General features: G+C 46.1%; 1 protein-coding gene across 1 annotated transcript in view; it reads right to left on the reverse strand.

Moving 5' to 3' along the window:
- The window catches only part of vps13a (vacuolar protein sorting 13 homolog A), a 634,190-nt gene that overhangs the window by 120,163 nt on the left and 493,873 nt on the right, over positions 1–20,154 (reverse strand). The window contains 7 exon segments of the mRNA XM_038803880.1: positions 5,903–6,016; positions 10,310–10,421; positions 12,305–12,374; positions 13,058–13,139; positions 18,774–18,920; positions 19,294–19,447; positions 19,756–19,988. Of these exon segments, the coding sequence (XP_038659808.1) occupies positions 5,903–6,016; positions 10,310–10,421; positions 12,305–12,374; positions 13,058–13,139; positions 18,774–18,920; positions 19,294–19,447; positions 19,756–19,988 (912 nt within the window).

Below are 20,154 nucleotides of genomic sequence, written 5' to 3' on the forward strand. Positions count from 1 at the left end.
CGAACGCTTCAAATATGATCCACTGGAACTATTATTCTGCAGCTTCGAGAAAACAACAAATCATTTCTGAAATATGTGAACGAATAGTATCGAAGGGTATCTAAAAAACAGTTGCTTGTTTCCCTTTATTTACTACAAGTTTAAGCTAGATACCTGAGCAAATGAAAACATTCTGAAATATAATGCACGCTTTGTGGCCTGAACCCACAAAGAAAAAATATTTAGGTTCTTGCATGAGGGCCCAAGGAGGGCAGAAGAAGAAATAACAGAAACTCTGTGTGTACTTGGATCAGATTGTTAGAACAATACATTAAGGAACCAACCAGGGAACAGGCTATTTTAGATATGAGGCTGGATTCTCCAGTCCCCCGGCATGTGTTTCTCAGCAGCGCATCAACCGTTGGTGCCGGAATTCTCTACTCCTGCTGCTTGTCAATGGCATTTCTCATTGGAACCAACCCAACGCCACCGTGAAACCCACGGGCGGAAGTGCGCTGTCAGTGGGAACAGAGAATCCCAACAGCCGGAGAATTCCGGCCATGGTAATATGCAATGAGATAGGGTTAATTAATGATCTGGCAGTAAAGGATCCTCAAGGCAAGAGTGATCATTAAATGAAAGAACTTGCTAGGTTCTTCCTGGAGGTGAAGGATAGATATGAAGGGTGCCAAGGAAGCCCGGCCAACCACGCCCACATGTTCTGGTCTTGCCCCAGACTTGCAGGGTACTGGACAGCCTTCTTCGAGACAATTTCCAAAGTGGTGGGGATGAGGGTGGAGCCATGCCAGAAAGTGGCGGTCTTCGGGGTTTCAGACCAGCCAGATCTATTCCTGGGGAGGAGGGCGGACGCCCTTGTCTTTGCCTCCCTGATCGCCTGCCGTAGAATCCTGTTCGGCTGGAAAGTAGCCAAAGCATGAGAGGGAGAGATAGACCGGGAGTGGGGGTGTGGAGGGAAACAGCTAAACCTAAGAGGAAAGAAAGGCGAACCACATGAGGAGGGGGGGGGGGGGGGGGAAGGAAGAGGGAAGGGACAGGGAACAAGAGAGGAGGACCAGGGAGGTGGGGGGAAGGCAGTGAATTGACAGCTGGAAGGAGGGCACGAGATACGATAACAACCTTGGCATCTACAGGAACAGAGAACAAGGAGAATTCAGGCGAAAGACGGGAGGAATGGCTGAAGCGGAGGTGAGCACGAGGCGACAACGGCAGCGAGATCCGTCCGGGAGAAGCAAGTGACAACACCAACACCAAACCCATTTGAGTATTGCCCACTATAATTGTTTCTCCAGCACCCAAATGTACATCTACCTACCCAGTCTCCACACCCCCCCCTCCCTCCCCCCTCCAACAAACAGTTGCCTACTTCTGTGTTGTAAATAATTTTACCAGTTATACAGAGTTGCTGCTGTTGAGCTGGTGTACAATACCATACCAGTTATTCTATTTTATTTTTTATTTTATTTTTTATTATTACTATTTTTTTGGTATGTTTGGGTGTGCCCTTCTCTTCAATATATATATATATTTCTTATTCTGTGGATATAACGGTAAATATACTTTGTTCAAAACCCCAATAAAAAACATTTATTAAAAAAAATGAAAGAACTTGGGCAGAATTCTCCGACCCCTCAGGGGGGGGGGGGGGATCGGAGAATAGCCCGGGGCCGGCGTCAATCCCGCCCCCGCCGTGTCCCAAATTCTCCGGCCCCCCGAGATTCGGCGGGGGCGGGAATCGCACCGTGCCGGTCGGCGGGTACCCTGCGGCGACTCTCCGGCCCATGATGGGCCGAAGTCCCGCCACTGACAGGCATCTCCCGCCGACGGGAATCAAAACACCTACCTGACCTGTGGGATTGGTGGCGCGGGCGGGCGCCGGGGTCCTGGGGGGGGGGGGGGCGATCTGACCCCGGGGGGTGCCCCCACGGTGGCCTGGCCCGCGATCGGGCCCACCAATCGGCGGGCGGGCCTGTGCCATGTGGGCATTCTATTTCTTCCGCCCCGCCATGGCCTTCACCAACGGCGTTTCCGACGGCATGGACACTCTGCCGCCGAATGGTAGAATCCCGCCCAATGTCTTAAAATAAAGGCAATTATCAAGCTGCGAAGACAGGATTGGATAAAGTGGATGGGAAAATAGACAAAAAGAAATGAAATGAAATGAAAATAGCTTATTGTCACAAGTAGGCTTCAAATGAAGTTACTGTGAAAAGCCCCTAGTCGCCACATTCCGGCGCCTGTTCGGGGAGGCTGGTACGGGAATTGAACCGTGCTGCTGGCCTGCCTTGGTCTGCTTTCAAAGCCTAGACAATGACCAAAAAAGGAAGATTATGAGAGCAAACTAGCAAGAAATATAAAATCGACAGTGAGAGCAGCAATACGTATACAAAAAGAAAATGGCAGCTAAACAATGGTCACTTACAAGATGACAGCAGGAAATAAACAATGAGAAACAAGAAACTAGCAGAGACTTTGAACAAGTCTGCATGTTAGAATAATCCTAATAACAGTAGAAACTCACAGGAGAGAGGATCTTGAAACAATTAACATCAATGTTGACAAAGCACTCGGCAAACTTATAGGACTAAAGGCTGACAAGACCCCTGGACTTGATGATCTGCATCCTCAGGCCATAAAATAAATAATTGCAGAGATAGTGGATGCATTAGTTGTAGTCTTCCAAAATTCCTTAGATTTTGGAAGGTCCTGCAGATTGGAAAACCCCAAATATAACACGCCGATTCAAGAAAGGAGGGAGACAGAAAGCAAGAAACAGTAGGCTTGTTAGCCTAACATCGGTCATTGGGAAAATGCTAAAATCCATTATTAGGCCATTTAGAAAATCATAATACAATCAAGCAGATTTATGAAAAGGAAATTATGCTTGACAAATTGGTTAGCGCTCTTTAGCCCTTGTTTTTCCTGATGTGTTAAATGAACCTGATCTTGGTGCACTGGGGACAATTTCAATGTTTGCGGATGACATGGAACTTGGAAGCATTGTAAACTGTCAAAAGAGACAGTGCAGAAGGACATAGAGTGGAGTGGGATGAGCAGATAGATGGTAGATTGATATCATTGCAGAGAAGTGCGAGGTGATGCATTTTGGTAGGAAGAATATGGACTCAAAATATAAAATAAGGGACAATTCTTAACGGGGTGCAGAAGCAGAGAGTCATGAGTTTGTATGTACATAAATCATCAAAGGTAGGACAGGTGGAGAGAGTAGTTAAAGTGCACAGTATGCTGTCTTTATTAATAGGGGTACAGATTACAAGAGCAAGGAGTCTATACTGAATTTATACAAGACACTATTTTGATCTCACCTGGAATGTTGAGTACAGTTCTAGTGCCACATTATAGGAACAATGTCAACATATTAGAGATAATGCAGGAGAAATTTAGAAGAATAGTTCTAGGGATGAGAAACTTCAGTTATGAGGATAGTTGGAGAGGTTGGGACTGTTCTCTTTGGAGAGAACAACCGACCCCTCCCCATCTCGCTCAACCGACCCCTCCCCCATCTCGCTCAACCGACCCCTCCCCCATCTCGCTCAACCGACCCCTCCCCATCTCGCTCAACCGGCTCCTCCCGACTCACTCAACCGACTCGCTCAACCGACTCCTCCCCGACTCGCTCAACCGACTCGCTCAACCGACTCGCTCAACCGACTCGCTCAACCGACTCGCTCAACCGACTCCCTCAACCGACTCCCTCAACCGACTCCCTCAACCGACTCCATCAACCGATTCCTCATGACTCGCTCAATCGACTGCTCCCGACTCGCTCAACCGACTCCTCCCGATTCGCTCAACCGACTCCTCCTGACTCGCTCAACAGACTGCTCCCGACTCACTCAACCGACTGCTCCCGACTCGCTCAACCGACTCACTCAACCGACTGCTCCCGACTCACTCAACCGATTCCTCCTGACTCACTCAACCGACTCCTCCCCCTCCCCGACTCGCTCAACCGACTCGCTCAACCGACTGCTCCCGACTCGCCCAGCCGACTCACTCAACCGACTGCTCCCGACTCACTCAACCGATTCCTCCTGACTCACTCAACCGAGTCCTCCCCCTCCCCAACTCGCTCAACCGACTCGCTCAACCGATTCCTCATGACTCGCTCAACCGACTGCTCCCGACTCACTCAACCGACTCGCTCAACCGACTCCTCCCGATTCGCTCAACCGACTCCTCCTGACTCGCTCAATAGACTGCTCCCGACTCACTCAACCGACTGCTCCCGACTCGCTCAACCGACTCACTCAACCGACTGCTCCCGACTCACTCAACCGATTCCTCCCGACTCACTCAACTGACTCGCTCAACCAACTTGCTCAACCAACTCCTCCCGACTCGCTCAACCGACTCACTCAACCGACTAACACAGCCAACCCCTTCTGACTCACTCAACCGACTACTTCCCCCTCCTCGACTCGCTCAACCGACTCCTCCCTGATTCGCTCAACCGACTCCTCCCGACTCGCTCAACCGACTCCTCCCGACTCTCTCAACCGACTCCTCCCTGATTCGCTCAACCGACTCTTCCCGACTCACTCAACCGACTGCTCCCGACTCGCTCAACCGACTCACTCAACCGACTGCTCCCGACTCACTCAACCGATTCCTCCTGACTCACTCAACCGACTCCTCCCCCTCCCCGACTCGCTCAACCGACTCGCTCAACCGACTCGCTCAACCGACTCGCTCAACCGACTGCTCCCGACTCACTCAACCGATTCCTCCTGACTCACTCAACCGACTCCTCCCCCTCCCCGACTCGCTCAACCGACTCGCTCAACCGACACGCTCAACCGGTTCCTCATGACTCGCTGAACCGACTGCTCCCGACTCACTCAACCGACTCGCTCAACCGACTCCTCCCGATTCGCTCAACCGACTCCTCCTGACTCGCTCAATAGACTGCTCCCGACTCACTCAACCGACTGCTCCCGACTCGCTCAACCAACTCACTCAACCGACTGCTCCCGACTCACTCAACCGATTCCTCCCGACTCACTCAACTGACTCGCTCAACCGACTTGCTCAACCAACTCCTCCCGACTCGCTCAACCGACTCACTCAACCGACTAACACAGCCAACCCCTTCTGACTCACTCAACCGACTACTTCCCCCTCCCCGACTCACTCAACCGACTCCTCCCAACTCGCTCAACCGACTCCTCCCCGACTCACTCAACCGACTCCTCCCCCCCCGACTCACTCAACCGACTCCTCCCCGACTCACTCAACCGACTCCTCCCGACTCACTCAACCGACTCGCTCAACCGACTCGCTCAACCGACTGCTGCCGACTCGCTCAACCGACACCTCCCGACTCGCTCAACCGACTCCTCCCGATTCGCTCAACCGACTCCTCCCGATTCGCTCAACCGACTCGCTCAACCGACTCCTCCCGACTCGCTCAACCGACTCGCTCAACCGACTCGCTCAACAGACTCCTCCCCGAGTCACTCAACCGACTCCTCCCCGAACTACTCAACCAACTCCTCCCTGACTCACTCACTAAACCTCTAAAATCCTTAAGATCTTTATAAACTTTCCTTAAATGCAGCTGGTGTGGTTAAAAAAGGGCATGGTCTCTCCACTACTCCTCGTCATCATTGCTCTCTTTGGAAGATTGTGCCAAGAATTGTTGCTGCAATTGGGACAGGAAGAACAGGCTGCAACAATATAGGAGTTAGATCTGTAATTGTCTTTGCAGTAAGTGGTGATCACCTCAGCATCTCTGCTGACTGAAAGATCTGATCCATTAAAATTTTAACACCATCAAGACTATACATTGTATACAAATGGAACTTAGTTTTCAAATCTGATTATATCTGAAAGAAATAGAATCTTGTATCACTTTAATGAATTACTTAAAACCTCTACTTACTTTGATAGGAGATATATGGAAATACTCATACAGACTGACAGATGAGTTGTCTATGGCAGATTCAGTCAACAGTTCTGCTTGAATATACTCGATATCCTTCTTGAATAATTCCAGCTTGATAAAACATAATGATCACGACAAATCATATTTAAATGTTAAACTTTAAAATGAAAACTGTTTTACTTTAAGGTTCCTATATTTTGGTAATTTGTTGTTGCTTTTACTTTCTTTTATGTTTTGATTATCAGTAATTGGCACATCATCTGGACATCCTTTGCAGACATTTTGAACCTCCCCAAAATGGGCTGGTTTGGGTCAGATGGGACGTTAAAATTGTAAAAATTTCAAACATAACCCCAAGCCACCACAAGGCTACCCAACTCTGATTTTAACTGAGGCAGGTCAGCGAGCATTTGGGCACTCCACTCAGGTGGCTTGTTGGTTGAAAGCTTTTTAAGGAAATTGTGTGCCTTCATTTTTGCTGAATTTCTAATTCCCGTTTGCTGCATCTCTCTGACCTATGGAAGTTTGATCTTTGAAAGGAGGTGAGAAGTGCTGGATCCATAAGAGAAGTACTTTTCCAGTTATGCTTCTCAGCCAGGAGACATAAGAGTGCCTCCTCCAGACTTAATAAGCTACCTTGTGAAAACAACCCATCTCCATGATTTCCTACCAGTATCCCCACAACCCAATCACAGATACCAGACCACTAGCGATTTGTCGACTAATTACTCCCACATTAATGATTTCCAGTCTCAATTCCCCTGCATCTTCCCCAATCCACAGACTTCCCCCAACCCATCCAATCTTACCTCTCCACCATCACTAAATGTACCTCAAAGTTGTGCCGTAGTTTACCCTGCCCGACTACAGTGAAACTGTCAATGAGGCTGGTTGGTGGGAAGCCTGCACATCTGGGCTTCGTGACCAGAACTCTTTCCCATATCTGCTCCGGACATGCATCTCAGCAAAACTTCAGTAAACACTGTGGCCACTTTGTTGCCTGTGCAGCAAGTCAGTAAATTCCTGTGTGATTGCTTAGGGGTGGAATAGGTCGGATGGTGGTGGGATTGGGGGCATTTAAGTTGATCTTCAGTGGTAGTACAAAATGGGTGATAGTTAATCAGTAGTCCAATTTAATTTTCTAATAAAGTCACATAGTTGCAGTGCATGTGATGTCAAAGCCAGCAAATGTCCTAGGCAGCTGCAATGAGGAAAATTTCTTCAGTGTTGTGAATCTGGAATTATCTATCTCACAGGGTTGTGGAAGTTTATCATTGAGACTGACAGTGATAGATTTTTGATCCCTCAGAATATCGAGGGATATGGGACGAGGCGGGAAAGGGGAGTTCAGCCACTATCATATTGAACAGCCGTGCAGGCTTCAGGGCCATATGCTTTATTCCTGCTCCTATTTCTTATCTTGATCTTCTTCACTCAGCAGTCATCTTCAGTTTTGGTGCGGTGGCTGAAAGATTGATGTAACAGTGAACTAGCGCAAGATGGACACATCAACATTGCTGCCGGGATAGCAAGCGTTCACTAGCATGATGTAGGAGCATGATTGCAGAGCAACTGCACATACAGCATGTGGCAGCCTTGGAGGTTGTGGTATACCTCACATTGAGGTGCAATACTTGTAAAGTCACATATCAATAGAACCTTGCAGGATGGGGAAACTCGCTATACTGGCAAAGTCACATGTCAGATCCACCTGCTTTGCTTAATTCAGAAAGGAAACAATGAAGATCCCTCTTGTGGTATAAAGTGCCTCTGTCATCTCACTGATAAAGCAATTGCAATCACATGTTCCAGCCAGGAAGGATCCAGACGTGAAGAAATTCAGTGCCATAGTCACCTTCACAATACTAGTAGTGGCACTAATCCTGCACGGAGGCGGTTGGTCATGTTTCAGAGGTAAATGTCCAGAGAGCACCTCCTTCAGGAATCACAGATTATACAGTCACTGTTCCTGGCTTAATTGGAAGCATGAAAAGTGCTCCACAAAATGCTCAGTAGATAGGGCCTTCTGCTGAGAGTTATTGATGATTCCCTTAAATAGCAATGGTTGGGATGGGGCCCTTCCGAATGCTGAACACTGCTATGCTTGAGTTTGGGTCCTTGGGTTGGGTTTATTGTCACGTGAACCGAGGTACAGTGAAAAATATTATTCTGCGTACAGTCCAGACAGATCATTCCATTCATGAAAACATAGGACTTACGATAGAGACACAATATAAATACATAGACACAGGCATCAGGTGAAGCATATGGAGTGTAGTATGACTCAGTAGAGAAGCTGTGAGGAAAGATCAGTTCAGTCTGTAAGAGGATCATTCAGGAGTCTGGTAACAGCAGGGAAGAAGCTGTTTTTGAATCTGTACTGCATGCTCTCAGACTTTTATATCTCCTGCCTGATGGAAGAGGTTGAAAGAGAGAATAACCCGGGTGGAAGAGGTCTTTGATTATGCTCCCCACTTCGCACGCAAGGCAACAGGAGATGTAGACAGAATCATTGGATGGAAGGTGGATTTGCGTGATGGACTAGGCTGCGTTCACGACCCTCTGTAGTTTCGTACAGTGTTGGGCTGAACAACTGCCATACCATGAGGACCTGAGTGCACGACCAGGGACTCTGTCAAGACCCATTGCTTTCCGGGGGTTCACTTTCAAGAAGGCTGATCTGACGTTGGAGGCGGTGATGGTAGGTATGAGTTTGTCCGAGGCTGCTGAGGCAGTTTGCAATGGTTTGTTGGTTTCCTGCTCAAAATAAGCATAGAATGCATTGAGTTCACCGTGGAGGGGTGCGCAGTTGCTGAAGGTTCTAATCAGCTTTGCTTTGTAACCTGTTAAACCTTGCAACAACAGACAAGAGTCCACGTTATTAGTCTGTGATTCTAGTTTAGTCGGGTATTTTCGCTTGGCATCCTTGGTGGATTTGCGGAGGTCCTACCTAGATTTCTTGTGTAGGTCAGGGTCACCTGTCTTGAAAGGCTCAGACCTAGCCTTTAGTAGGGGTGAATCTCCCAGTTAAACCATGATTTCAAGTTGTGGAAAGCACATACTATCTTCTTTGGCACACAATTGTCTACACACTTGCTGATGGAAGTCTGTGACGGTGGTGGGATCCTCGTTTAGGTTGGCTGCTGAGTTTTTGAATGTAGACCAGTCCACCGACTCCAAGCAGTTGCGTAGGAGCTCTTCTGTTGCCTCGAATCAGCACGGTGAGGGTTTGGAAACCCACTGGGGGGGTTGGTGGAAGAGGTTATAGGTGTGAGGACGGGGTTGGTGCCAGGGGCACACTGCTACCTACTCACCCTGGCCACCCTGAGAAGGTTTGCAGTTTTCCGGCACTGCTGGCCCGTCCGGATGGTGTTGCCCACAGCACTCACGGCCTCTGCCACCTGCGCCCAGGCATGATGAATGGCAGTGGCTGGCGACCTCCTTCCCGGGCCAGGGTACAGGATCATCTGCCTCTCTTCCACCGCGTCCAAGAGGATTTCCAGCTCAGTGTCTGTGAATCTCGGGGCTGCTGTCCGCGCTGTCATTTTGTTGGCTGAGATGGTGTGTGTGGGAGAGAATTATCTCTGCGGTTTCAGTTTGTCAGCCTTTGGGTGTCAATCACGAAACCGGCGAAGCCAGCACCTTAACTGGATTCTCCCGCTTAAGTTTATGCTTGTATGCTGGGAGAAGGAGGACAGACTTGTGATCCGATTTTCCGAAATACGGCCGTGGGATGGATAGGTAAGCGTCCTTGTTGATTGTGTAGCACTGGTCAAGGATTTTGGGGCCCCTGGTGGGACAGGAGATGTGCTGTTGGAATTATGGCAGTACACTCTTGTGGTTGGCCTGGTTGAAGTCCCTGGCTGGTTAGAGAGAGTGTGTTTCCAAAGTGGTGAGGCCTATAATAACAGCACTGGCATCAAATTAGTATTACATACTGACTTGCATCTTGATCAGCCTATTCTGCGTCCTGTGCTTCCAACACCCACATTAACACCTTCGTCAAGGTGATGTGTAGCATGGGCTGTGCCACGAGTGCAGATGACGTTTTGGTACTAACACCACAGGCACTTCAGAGTCTTATCGTGCTGGCAACCTCTTTACAAGGTGAATATGTGTGAATTAACAGATAGTGTGGAAAAGAATTAGATAGATTTCAGAAGGAGTGGCGGTTGAGATTCATTATGCTTCGGACTGGTCGTTTAGACCAGAAATGACAAATACTCCTCTGCGGCCCCAAGTTCATTAGTCAAAGAAAATGCATACAGTTCCAAATAGAAATTTTGAAATTACCACTAGTAACTTGGGTAAGTGAAAGAAAAGAACTTTAAAATATAAAATTTTTAAAAAACCAATTATATCATCCATTTAAAAAAAACTTAGGTTATATATGTTGCTTTCTACCTTTTGTTCTGCAAGAACATCATCTGTTGATTGGGCGAATAGGTCCATCACGGCATAAAGGAAACCAAAATCTAACTTCAGGTCCATTTCCTGAATTAGGACCTTAAAATACCTGTTAAAATTTATTAACATTTCTTTATGAAGTTATCAAATTAAAGTCAACAAACAATTGCTTGTTATTATTACAAAAATATTTCAGTTAAAATAATGATAATTCATGGCATTGCTCAAGCCAAAGGTAAAGAAATTACCCTTATTTTTTAAAAATTCATTTACGGGTAGCAGTGTGCCCCTGGCACCAACCCCGTCCACACACCCACATGGTTTTCCTCCTCACTGAATATCCATGCCTTGCCAATGTGCGTTATGTTGGGAGGTTTACAAAAGGTTTGGTAAAATGGGAATCGTTCAAGGGGATTCCCTGTAGGAATGCCAAGGTAAGCATCGCCTCCAAGGGGAAAATGCCCAGGCAGTGTGCCAACCTGTGCCAGTCCCACTGGGAAGCCCCATTGGGACCAAGGTTTACGTCATGTTTGTTGGGCAAAGGAACCTCCAATGCTGGTGCGTGGGGGGGTCGGTGTGCGACGGACGGACCGAATGCTGGAGTTGGTGGTGGTGGGGGATGGCCTCCAATGCTGATGCTGTGGTAGTGTTAAGTAGTGCGAAGGGAGCCCCAATGCGGATGGCGGGGATCCCAGTGTCCGTTTAGGAAGGGGGCTCGGGTGGGTATATTTTCTGTGCTGATCAGAGCACCGTTTCTATATGGTGCCCCAACCTCTGTGCAGCTGACCTCTCGGGCTCTATCAGCCTTGACAGCTCATCTTAGTTGGTAATGCACTTGTCTTAGAGCAGAAAATCCAAATATTAAAGCCCCATTCCAGGACAAAAGCATATAATTTAGGCTGACACTGAATGAGCTGAAATGTAGGAAGAAGTGTTTTTAGGTGAAAATACTCAGTTGAGACCCTGTCTGCAGACGATAATGGAGTTAAAAGATCCATAGTGTTTTTTGAGGTGCAGATGGTTCTTTCGAAAAACAGATTAGCTGCTTTTTAAAAATTAATTTGGTCTCTAAAGCAAATTGACCTTGATAACAGCGGTGGAAGCAGGGATTATAGTGAAGTTTAAGGAACATCTTGACAAATACATGAATAGGATGAGGGATATGGACCCTGGAAGTGTAGGAGATTTTAGTTTAGACAGGCAGCATGGTCGGTTTTATGATGTCAAAGGCAATTACTCTCACGTCACAGTAGTCAAAAGGTCATTGGTGAGTTGCTTGTACATAGTCCAGTTGCTACCAATAGGTATTGGTGGTAGAGGGAGTGAATATTTAAGTTGCTGGGTGGAAAGCTTATCACGCAGATTTCTTTGTCTTGGATGGTGCCAAGCTTCTTAAGTGTTGTTGGAGCTATACGTATCCAGGCAAGTGAGGAGTATTCCATTACATTCCTGATTTGCACCTTTTAGATAGTAGTCAGGCTTTGGGAGTCAGGAGGTGAGTTACCTCGCTCAGAATTTCCAATCTCTGACCTGCTCTTATAATCAATTTTTATACGGCTTGTCTAGTTCCCGTACCGGCCTCCCTGAACAGGCGCCGGAACGTGGCGACTAGGGACTTTTCACAGTAACTTCATTGAAGCCTACATGTGATAATAAGCAAATTGTTATTAGTTAAGTTTCTGACCAATGGTAACCTCTGGGATGTTTTTAGCAGGCGATTCAGTGATGGTGATGCTATCGAATGTCACGGGGTGATGATTTGACTCTCTCTTGTGGAAAATGACCATTGTCTGTCACTTGTATGGCAAGAATATTACTTGCTACTCATCAGCCCAAGCCTGAAGGTTGTCCAGGTCTTGCTACATATGGGCATGGACTACTTCTATACCTGAGGAATTGCAAAAGATACTGAACATGGTGCAATCATCAGCAAACATCCCCACTCCTGAACATATAATCACTGACTAGATCACTTTCATGTTTGTGACTTACCTAAAACGAGATATTGCAGACTGTCCTGCAAGTCTGGTGATAATACTGACATCGGCAAATGGTTTTGGTGCTATGAAAAAAAGTAAAAATTGTTCACAATTTTATTTTAAAGTGGTATTCAATTCATGAACTGGTATTAATTTTCTAATCCAAGCATGAAGTTTACAAAATATTATTTGATCCAGGAGTTTATATTTTATTTTAATGTAAACTTTAGAAAGGAGGCAAGGTGGATTGGCCATGATAAATTGCCCTTAGTGTCCAAAATTGTCCTTAGTGTTGGGTGGAGTTACTGGGTTATGGGGATAGGGTGGAGGTGTTGACCTTGGGTAGGGTGCTCATTCCAAGAGCCGGTGCAGACTCGATAGGCCGAATGGCCTCCTTCTGCACTGTAAATTCTATGCTAATAATAGGTGTCTGAAAAACACCTTTAAATACTGCAATTCATAAAACAGAATTGGGCTCAAAATTTTGCGCGATTCCCATCTCAGTGCTGCAGACAATCTAAAATTACTGTTAAAGCCATCAAGTAAAATATAACTTCATTATAAATTACATTTTTGTAGTTCTGGGGTCCACTGACCTCAATTCACACAATAAGTGTTATTTTAAACTACAAAGTTCATAGCTATCTCGTAGGACAATTACAAAATGCCAATGATTATCCAAATGAACATGAATTTGTTTGTTCCATTTGCAGCAAAAATTACATTTAATAGTTTCTTCTATAAAAATTACCAATACAAAACCAACCTGACTCCATGGTGATAGACTTGGGAGGAATAATAGGATAAAATGGAAAAGGGAAGATGGCTCCAGAAAGTTGATTTTGAATCTGCGAATAAAAACAAAAATAAAGCAGCTATTTAGTTCAAAATTCGCAAATATTATCTAACCAATGTAAATATTATTTGCAATACTAATACTTTCATTCACAATAACTATGATGAGAGAAACAAGATCTTCCATTTGTTTCAAAATAATTCAAATGTAACTTCAAGGAATTAATTGCATCGTAAGCTAATTGTTCTCAAAGGAATAGACAGAGAAGAGATCAGAGAAAGAACAAAGAAAAGTACAGCACAGGAACAGGCCCTCCAAGCCTACGCCAACCACACTGCCCGTCTAAACTAAAATCTTCTATACTTCCGGGGTCCGTCTCCCTCTATTCCCATCCTATTCATGTATTTTTCAAGATGCTCCTTAAACGGCACTATCGCCCCTACTTCTACCACCTCCTCTGGCATTGAGTTTCAGGCACCCACTACCCTCGGTGTAAAAAAAACTTACCTCGTACATCTCCTCCAAACCTTGCCCCTCGCACATGAAAGGGATTAACTCCCAAACCTTAGCTTATCCCTTATGTTGAAAGTGCCTATATGGAATACTGAGATGGAAAGGTTGAAAAGGTATGTGCCTGTTCTATGAGTCAACATTCATTGTCAGTAGAACATATCATGAAACTCTCATCTTCTTTGACTACAAGTGCATGTATACTCCAGTACTCTGAAAACTATTAAGCTTTCTTCCACACTATGCCTCTATTTCATCAGCCTCCAAGGCGCCGGCCCTTCTCAATCCTCTTTTACCCAGCCTTGTTGAGCACCACACCCCTTAACTGAGCCATATTGTGCAAAATGTAGCACAAAACACCCATTGCAAGACACTCTCGCAGCCGATTATTGTAGGGTCCTGTCAAAGCAGTCAAGACATCAAAATCTCATTCTGAGCATACCATGTCCTGCTCAATGAATGTCCTGGTTTAGTTGGCTCTCATTGCATCAAGATGCTCGGGATAGATTTGAGGATCTCATAATGGTACCTCCTCAGAATGTGGACCTTAATTGCCAGGATTGGGGGGGGGGGGGGGGGGGGGGGGGGGGGCGGCGAGTTGCCCACCACTATTTAATGACACTTAGACATTATTTTGGACCCTGGGAAGTTTCTCATAGGCTTAGTGCACACTTACAATTTTTTTAAACCACTGGGGAGCTGAACTTAGATCTGACCGCCATTGTTAAAGGGTGCCCCGATTTCTAAGTGAGTTTGTGGGCCCCTCACAATGTACCACCCCCATACACATGGGAACTATCCCACAGCCCTCAAGTGAGGACACCTTGTTCTGGTGTCCCTGGGTGCCCCCACTTCAGGCTCCCCAAAGCCGACTTACAGCATCCCCGCCCACAACCTCCCGGAGGCCCTTACGTACCTGCCCTGCATATCGCAACCCTTGAAACCCCCCCACCCACCCCCCACCTTCATCCTCCTTTCATGGGCACAGCCTCCCTCAGGCCCTGACCCTTGGCAGTGCCAACCTGGCATCTGGGCACCCTGGCAGTGCTTGCCAGTGCCACCAGACACCTTTGCAGTGACTAGATGCCAGCTGAGCAGTGCCAAGGTGCCCATATTCCAGGGGCAGTGGGCCACCTTGCACTGACCCTGACCACCCAGGGGTTTCAGATGGGCTGGGAGATTCCCCTGGGTGCTGTTCCACCTGGTCCATGTTTGTGCGGACCAGCACTGATCATTGCCCGGTTGTAGCCTCCCTGGGGAGGCTGGTGAATCAAGGGAGACCGGTGTACCCCGGGTGAGTAGATCTTAAGTAGGTTCAATACCTACTTCCAGGGGCGTCACTTGGGACCGCGCTTTTGGATGGAGTTCTGTCTCCAAAGCCTTGCGGGACTTGGGTGAATCCAACAAGACGTAGAGGCTGGCGGGAGGCCCACGAGAAGGCTCTCCCAAGATTCGCCGGCCGTTTTGTGCTCTTGCTCGAGCACAACACGATCAGAGAATTGCGCCCCGTAACTTTGACAGTGCGAATACAGTACTGACGAACGAAGGGCAGCACAGTAGCATTGTGGATTGCACAATTGCTTCACAGCTCCAGGGTCCCAGGTTCGATTCCGGCTTGGGTCACTGTCTGTACGGAGTCTGCACCTCCTCCCCGTGTGCGTGTGGGTTTCCTCCGGGTGCTCTGGTTTCCTCCCACAGTCCAAAGATGTGCAGGTTAGGTGGATTGGCCATGATAAATTGCCCTTAGTGTCCAAAATTGCCTTAGTGTTGGGTGGGGTTACTGGGTTATGGGGATAGGGTGGAGGTGTTGACCTTGGGTAGGGTGCTCTTTCCAAGAGCCGGTGTAGACTCGATGGGTCGAATATCCTCCTTCTGCATGTAAATTCTATGAAAGTCAGCAGCACAGCCCTGAAATAAACAAATCTCTTCAGGATCTGCCTCGATTGTTCTACCTGCGTTTGATAAGCAGAAACCAAAACTTTGGGCGCAATTCTGCGGAACAATGTCTAAGTGTGGCAGTGTGCGGGAATAGTCGCGAGCTTCCCGGCGCTCGGCCTCGCGAGATCGGCAACGCAATTCAATGTTAATTGGTCCACGTAATGAGGCCTCATGGGCTTCTCAGCGCAACTGAAGGCTTGCTAGCTCATTTTCCGGTACTGCGCTCACCAGCCCCCCCCCCCCGCCACTAACAAGGTCAAGCAGCACTTAAACTGCACTTGCTCACCCATCCCCAGCAAGCTCGCGATAATGGCACCCGGAAGACTGGCCCGAAGATTCAGAGATGCTGACCTGGGGAGGCTGCTAGACAATGTGGAGGACAGGAGGGATGTCCTGTTCCCCTGATCCCGGAGAGTCGGCCACAAGGTAGTAAGTGCTGACTGGATGACGTGGCGGCAGCTGTCAGCTCGGGAGTGTGACCAGGTGGACTGCCCTTCAGTCTCATAAGAAGGTCAACGACCTACACCAGGCAGCACGAGTGAGTAGACACCAACGCCCCACCCCCCAAGTGACCCCCAGCCCTTCCTCCACCCCTTCGCCTCTCAAAGCCCCCAATCCCTCCTTCACACCCTTTATCCCACCACTGTGAACCACACGTGTGGCCCACACTGTGTCCCTTCAGGGAAAGCTCTCCAATAACCGTCGGAAGAGGGCCCAGACTGGCAGAAGGGTGCTGGACATAAGAATCCCCATCCCCTTTGAGAAGGTGACGGGGCTGGCAGAGGACAGATCGGTCACCCATGCGGAGGATGGTGGATGCTGCAGAGGTGAGGAACCACCAAACTCCACCCGGTGGACCTGTCAAACGCAGGTAGTGATTGCCTTACTGACTGACCCATCCCTCCCACTGACCACATGTCCATTCTCCCGTAGGTCCTTCAGCCGATGGCGCCGGCCCATCCTGGGCGGTCCCCTCTCCTGACCCCGAGGAGAACATCTTGGAGGAGCAAAAAAAGACTGAGTGATTTATATTGGTACAAAATGGAAAAAATAAGGAAAATAAGGATGAGGTGGAGGGGGATGTTTTTGGGATGGGCTTTGAAGTTAAGTTACCTAGAGAGAGAATTTCATCTTTAAGTCTCTTGTGACATATTCCCAATAGGATACCATCAGGTGGCGGCTTATTAGAAGTCAAAAGAATGATTCTTTATCAAGACATGGTTTAAGCAGAAAACGAAAGGGCAGAAAAAGGTGGACTCACTAAAGTTTCAAAGTAGCCATGGCAATTTGAGTTTCAGCTGGATCAGAGATAAGCAACATAATACCTTTTGTAATTTACAAAGCAATATAGAATTTTGTATATTTTCTCCTCGTTGGTAAGCAAATCATAAGGTACCGAATTGGGTTATCTTGGGTATTTCTCTTTCATATTTCTATCCCTAGTAGAAATCCCATAAATACATGGTGAAACAGAAGTAAAACAATGTACTATTATTGCAACATTCCTATACCAATTATAAAGCATAAAATAATAAATTAATTACATCAGTCTTTAGCCTATACCAACAGACAGCCCCTGGCAATGCTCATGAAAACCAATATAAATTATTTAATAAAAAGGAGTGTTTTATTATCCCAATTAAGCAAACTTGAATTCCCTGTGATTTTTTCTCTGTGTTTATAGGATTTCTCTGTACTTCAGTCATCTAATGACACATAAATAAAGGAACATCTAATGTCACTCATTTACAGTTTTAATGGAAAAATTAGATGTGTAATCAAATTTGATCCTCAAACCTTTTTAAATAATTTTGAAATGTTGGGCCATAATTTCTGAGTAGCATTGGAAAGATGGCCTGCAAAATTACACAGAAACAGAAAACATAGAAAATACACCACAGAACAGGCTCTTCAGCCCACGATGTTGTGCCAAACTTTTGTCCTAGATTAAGAACAAATTAATATTCACCCCATCATTCTACCATAATCCATATACCTATCCAATAGCCGCTTGAAGGTCCCTAATGTTTCCGACTCAACTACTTCCACAGGCAGTGCATTCCATGCCCCCACTACTCTCTGGGTAAAGAACCTATCTCTGACATCTCCCCTATATCTTCCACCATTCACCTTAAATTTATGTCCCCTTGTAATGGTTTGTTCTGACTGTCTACGCTATCTATTCCCCTGATCATCTTAATAAACCTCTATCAAGTCTCCCCTCATCCTTCTCCGTTCTAATGAGAAAAGACCTAGCACCCTCAACCTTTCCTCGTGTGAAGAAAATTAGAAGAATTTAATGCACACTTACCTGGTCTTGAAAACTGCGACAAAACATGTGTTGGCCAGAGATGCTTGGTGTCTGCAAGGGCCCAGCGCAGTCCAGCGGATTCAAGGAGGACACACACCCTTTTTTACTGCACTAGTTGTCGTGAAGCATCAAGTTTAAAGGGTCCAGTGAAATTGACAGGCCAGAGAAAAAAAATGTCTTCTATGATAAGTGGAGTGGTGTGTTGGGGGGGGGGGGGGGGGGGGGGTCAGATCCATGGGCCGGGGAGAGGTGCAGTTGGAAGGATTCTGCAGGTCAGGAGAGGGGGCCCACAGGCCAGGGGGATGTTGAGGTTGGAATGCTCTGAAGGTCAGGGTAGGGTATGGGCTTTCTTGGAGGGGTGGGGATGATGAAGAAGAGAATCCTTGAGGGATTTAGGGTATCAGTGAAAAAACTGGGGGGAGGGTAGTCAGAGGTGGGAAATCTGTCTAGGTGTCTATATTAGTTACCCAGAAGTCAGAAGAGGATTTAATTCCAATTTTTATGGAGTAACGCCTGGTAGAGCCAACCGAAGTTAAGGATTTTCGGATGGTTCCCAGCACAGTGCAATTGCCCAGAGGGAGTAAGAACATCTGGGCAATTGCCCTGCAAACTCAGCAGGATTCCACAGCGCATCTTTGGCGTAACCCTCCAAATCTGATGCTGGGGAGCTCAGAGGATATGGCCCGTTGTATGGTAGAAATTAAATTATGCACAGATTCACCATAACTCAGTGTCACACAAAATGAATGTATTGTTCACAAATTTCCAACATCAGCAAAATTTATTATCTATTCGATATTTCTCTTTCCAGAAGGATTGAATGACACACAGATCAAAGTTGTGGTGTGTGAATCCGCTACAACTGATGAGCAAATTATGCACTATTTGTATAACAACGAGATCCCATGCTGTTCGATTGTAACATACCTGGATCTTGTAAATCTGGACTCTGAGAGATCTTTGATGCGTTGAGATGATATACTCTACTTTTATAGCGGGTAGATAATTTCTCCTTATTGGTACTTCAGAAGGTAGTAAAATTTTCATGTCCACACCATTAGGGGTTAGAAGAGCCTTTTTTGAGAGAAAATAGACAACCTTTGAAACTCCCGTCAAAGACATTATTTTTCTAATGAATTCAAATAGTCGCTTTAACCACCATATGAAATAATTCAAAATATAATGACTTTTCCTCTCTTCTTCATTCTGTCATTCTAAAATTATACAAGTTTAGAAATATAACCAGATCATTAATTTCTTCACACATTTATTTTAATGAGCAGGTGGGAAGTGCTGATTTCACAGAGTGATCTGGCAAAAACATATTAAATTCATACTTAAGCAGAAAGTAAAGGGGTATTTCTTCTGTTGAACATGAAACTGTTTGAATTAGTTACTGCCTCTTTTTATATTTGACAGTTTAGTGTAAATTTAATTTTCAATTGACCTGAAAATCACACGGAAGTTCGACAATCCGGTTCTCTTGGGGGGAAGTTTCGATGTATTCTTTATAAACCTCCTCCAACTGAGCGGTTTGCTTTCTACTCATTGGTTTCCACCGCGATTTGATTTTAGGTTTACTTTCCCAAACAATGTCAGAACTAAGTGGTAAATAAAGTAACAAATACATTCATCAAAATTGCATCCAATAAATTTAACATAGCAAACACTTGATACTACAGATTCTATCATGACTCTTGCCTTCAATTATAAAATTGCTGTTTCCAACATAAAACAAAAATGCAACAATATTATAAATAGTTTGGAATTTTCTATTTTGAATGGAAGGAATGGAGTGACCTGTACTCAAACTCAAGTAACAATGGTAAGAGGAACCATGGGAAAGCTGAAGGTTAAGCTCTGCAATGAATGGCACTTCACAATATTTTGCTACGAAACATGCATTCACCTTGTTATACCAATGAAGACCACTTCTTGCTTTGTGGAATTATTAATCAGTGAAATTCCTAAGTTCTGCAATGATAGTATGATCTCCTGTTCTGCTAGCTCTGCTTTGTCACATTCTTGAGCAAGTTTGTATGTTCTTGTGTCATCTGTGAACAGAACGATTCTCTGCAGACCCTCAAACAACGATGCTAAATAAATCTTCCCACTCTCTTGGGAAAACTCTAAGAATGTATCCTGAAAGCAAAACAACAGATTTGATCATTATAGGTCCTTTGTAACTTTGGAAATACATGTTTATTACAGCATTATAAAATAAAGAAAAAGGGCAAAATTGAAACTAAAGAAAATGGCAGATACTAAATATGTAGACAATCAGAGGATGACAAAAGAGAATACAAAA

Source organism: Scyliorhinus canicula, chromosome 8 (genome assembly GCF_902713615.1).
Source record: "Scyliorhinus canicula chromosome 8, sScyCan1.1, whole genome shotgun sequence".
NCBI lineage: Eukaryota > Metazoa > Chordata > Chondrichthyes > Carcharhiniformes > Scyliorhinidae > Scyliorhinus > Scyliorhinus canicula.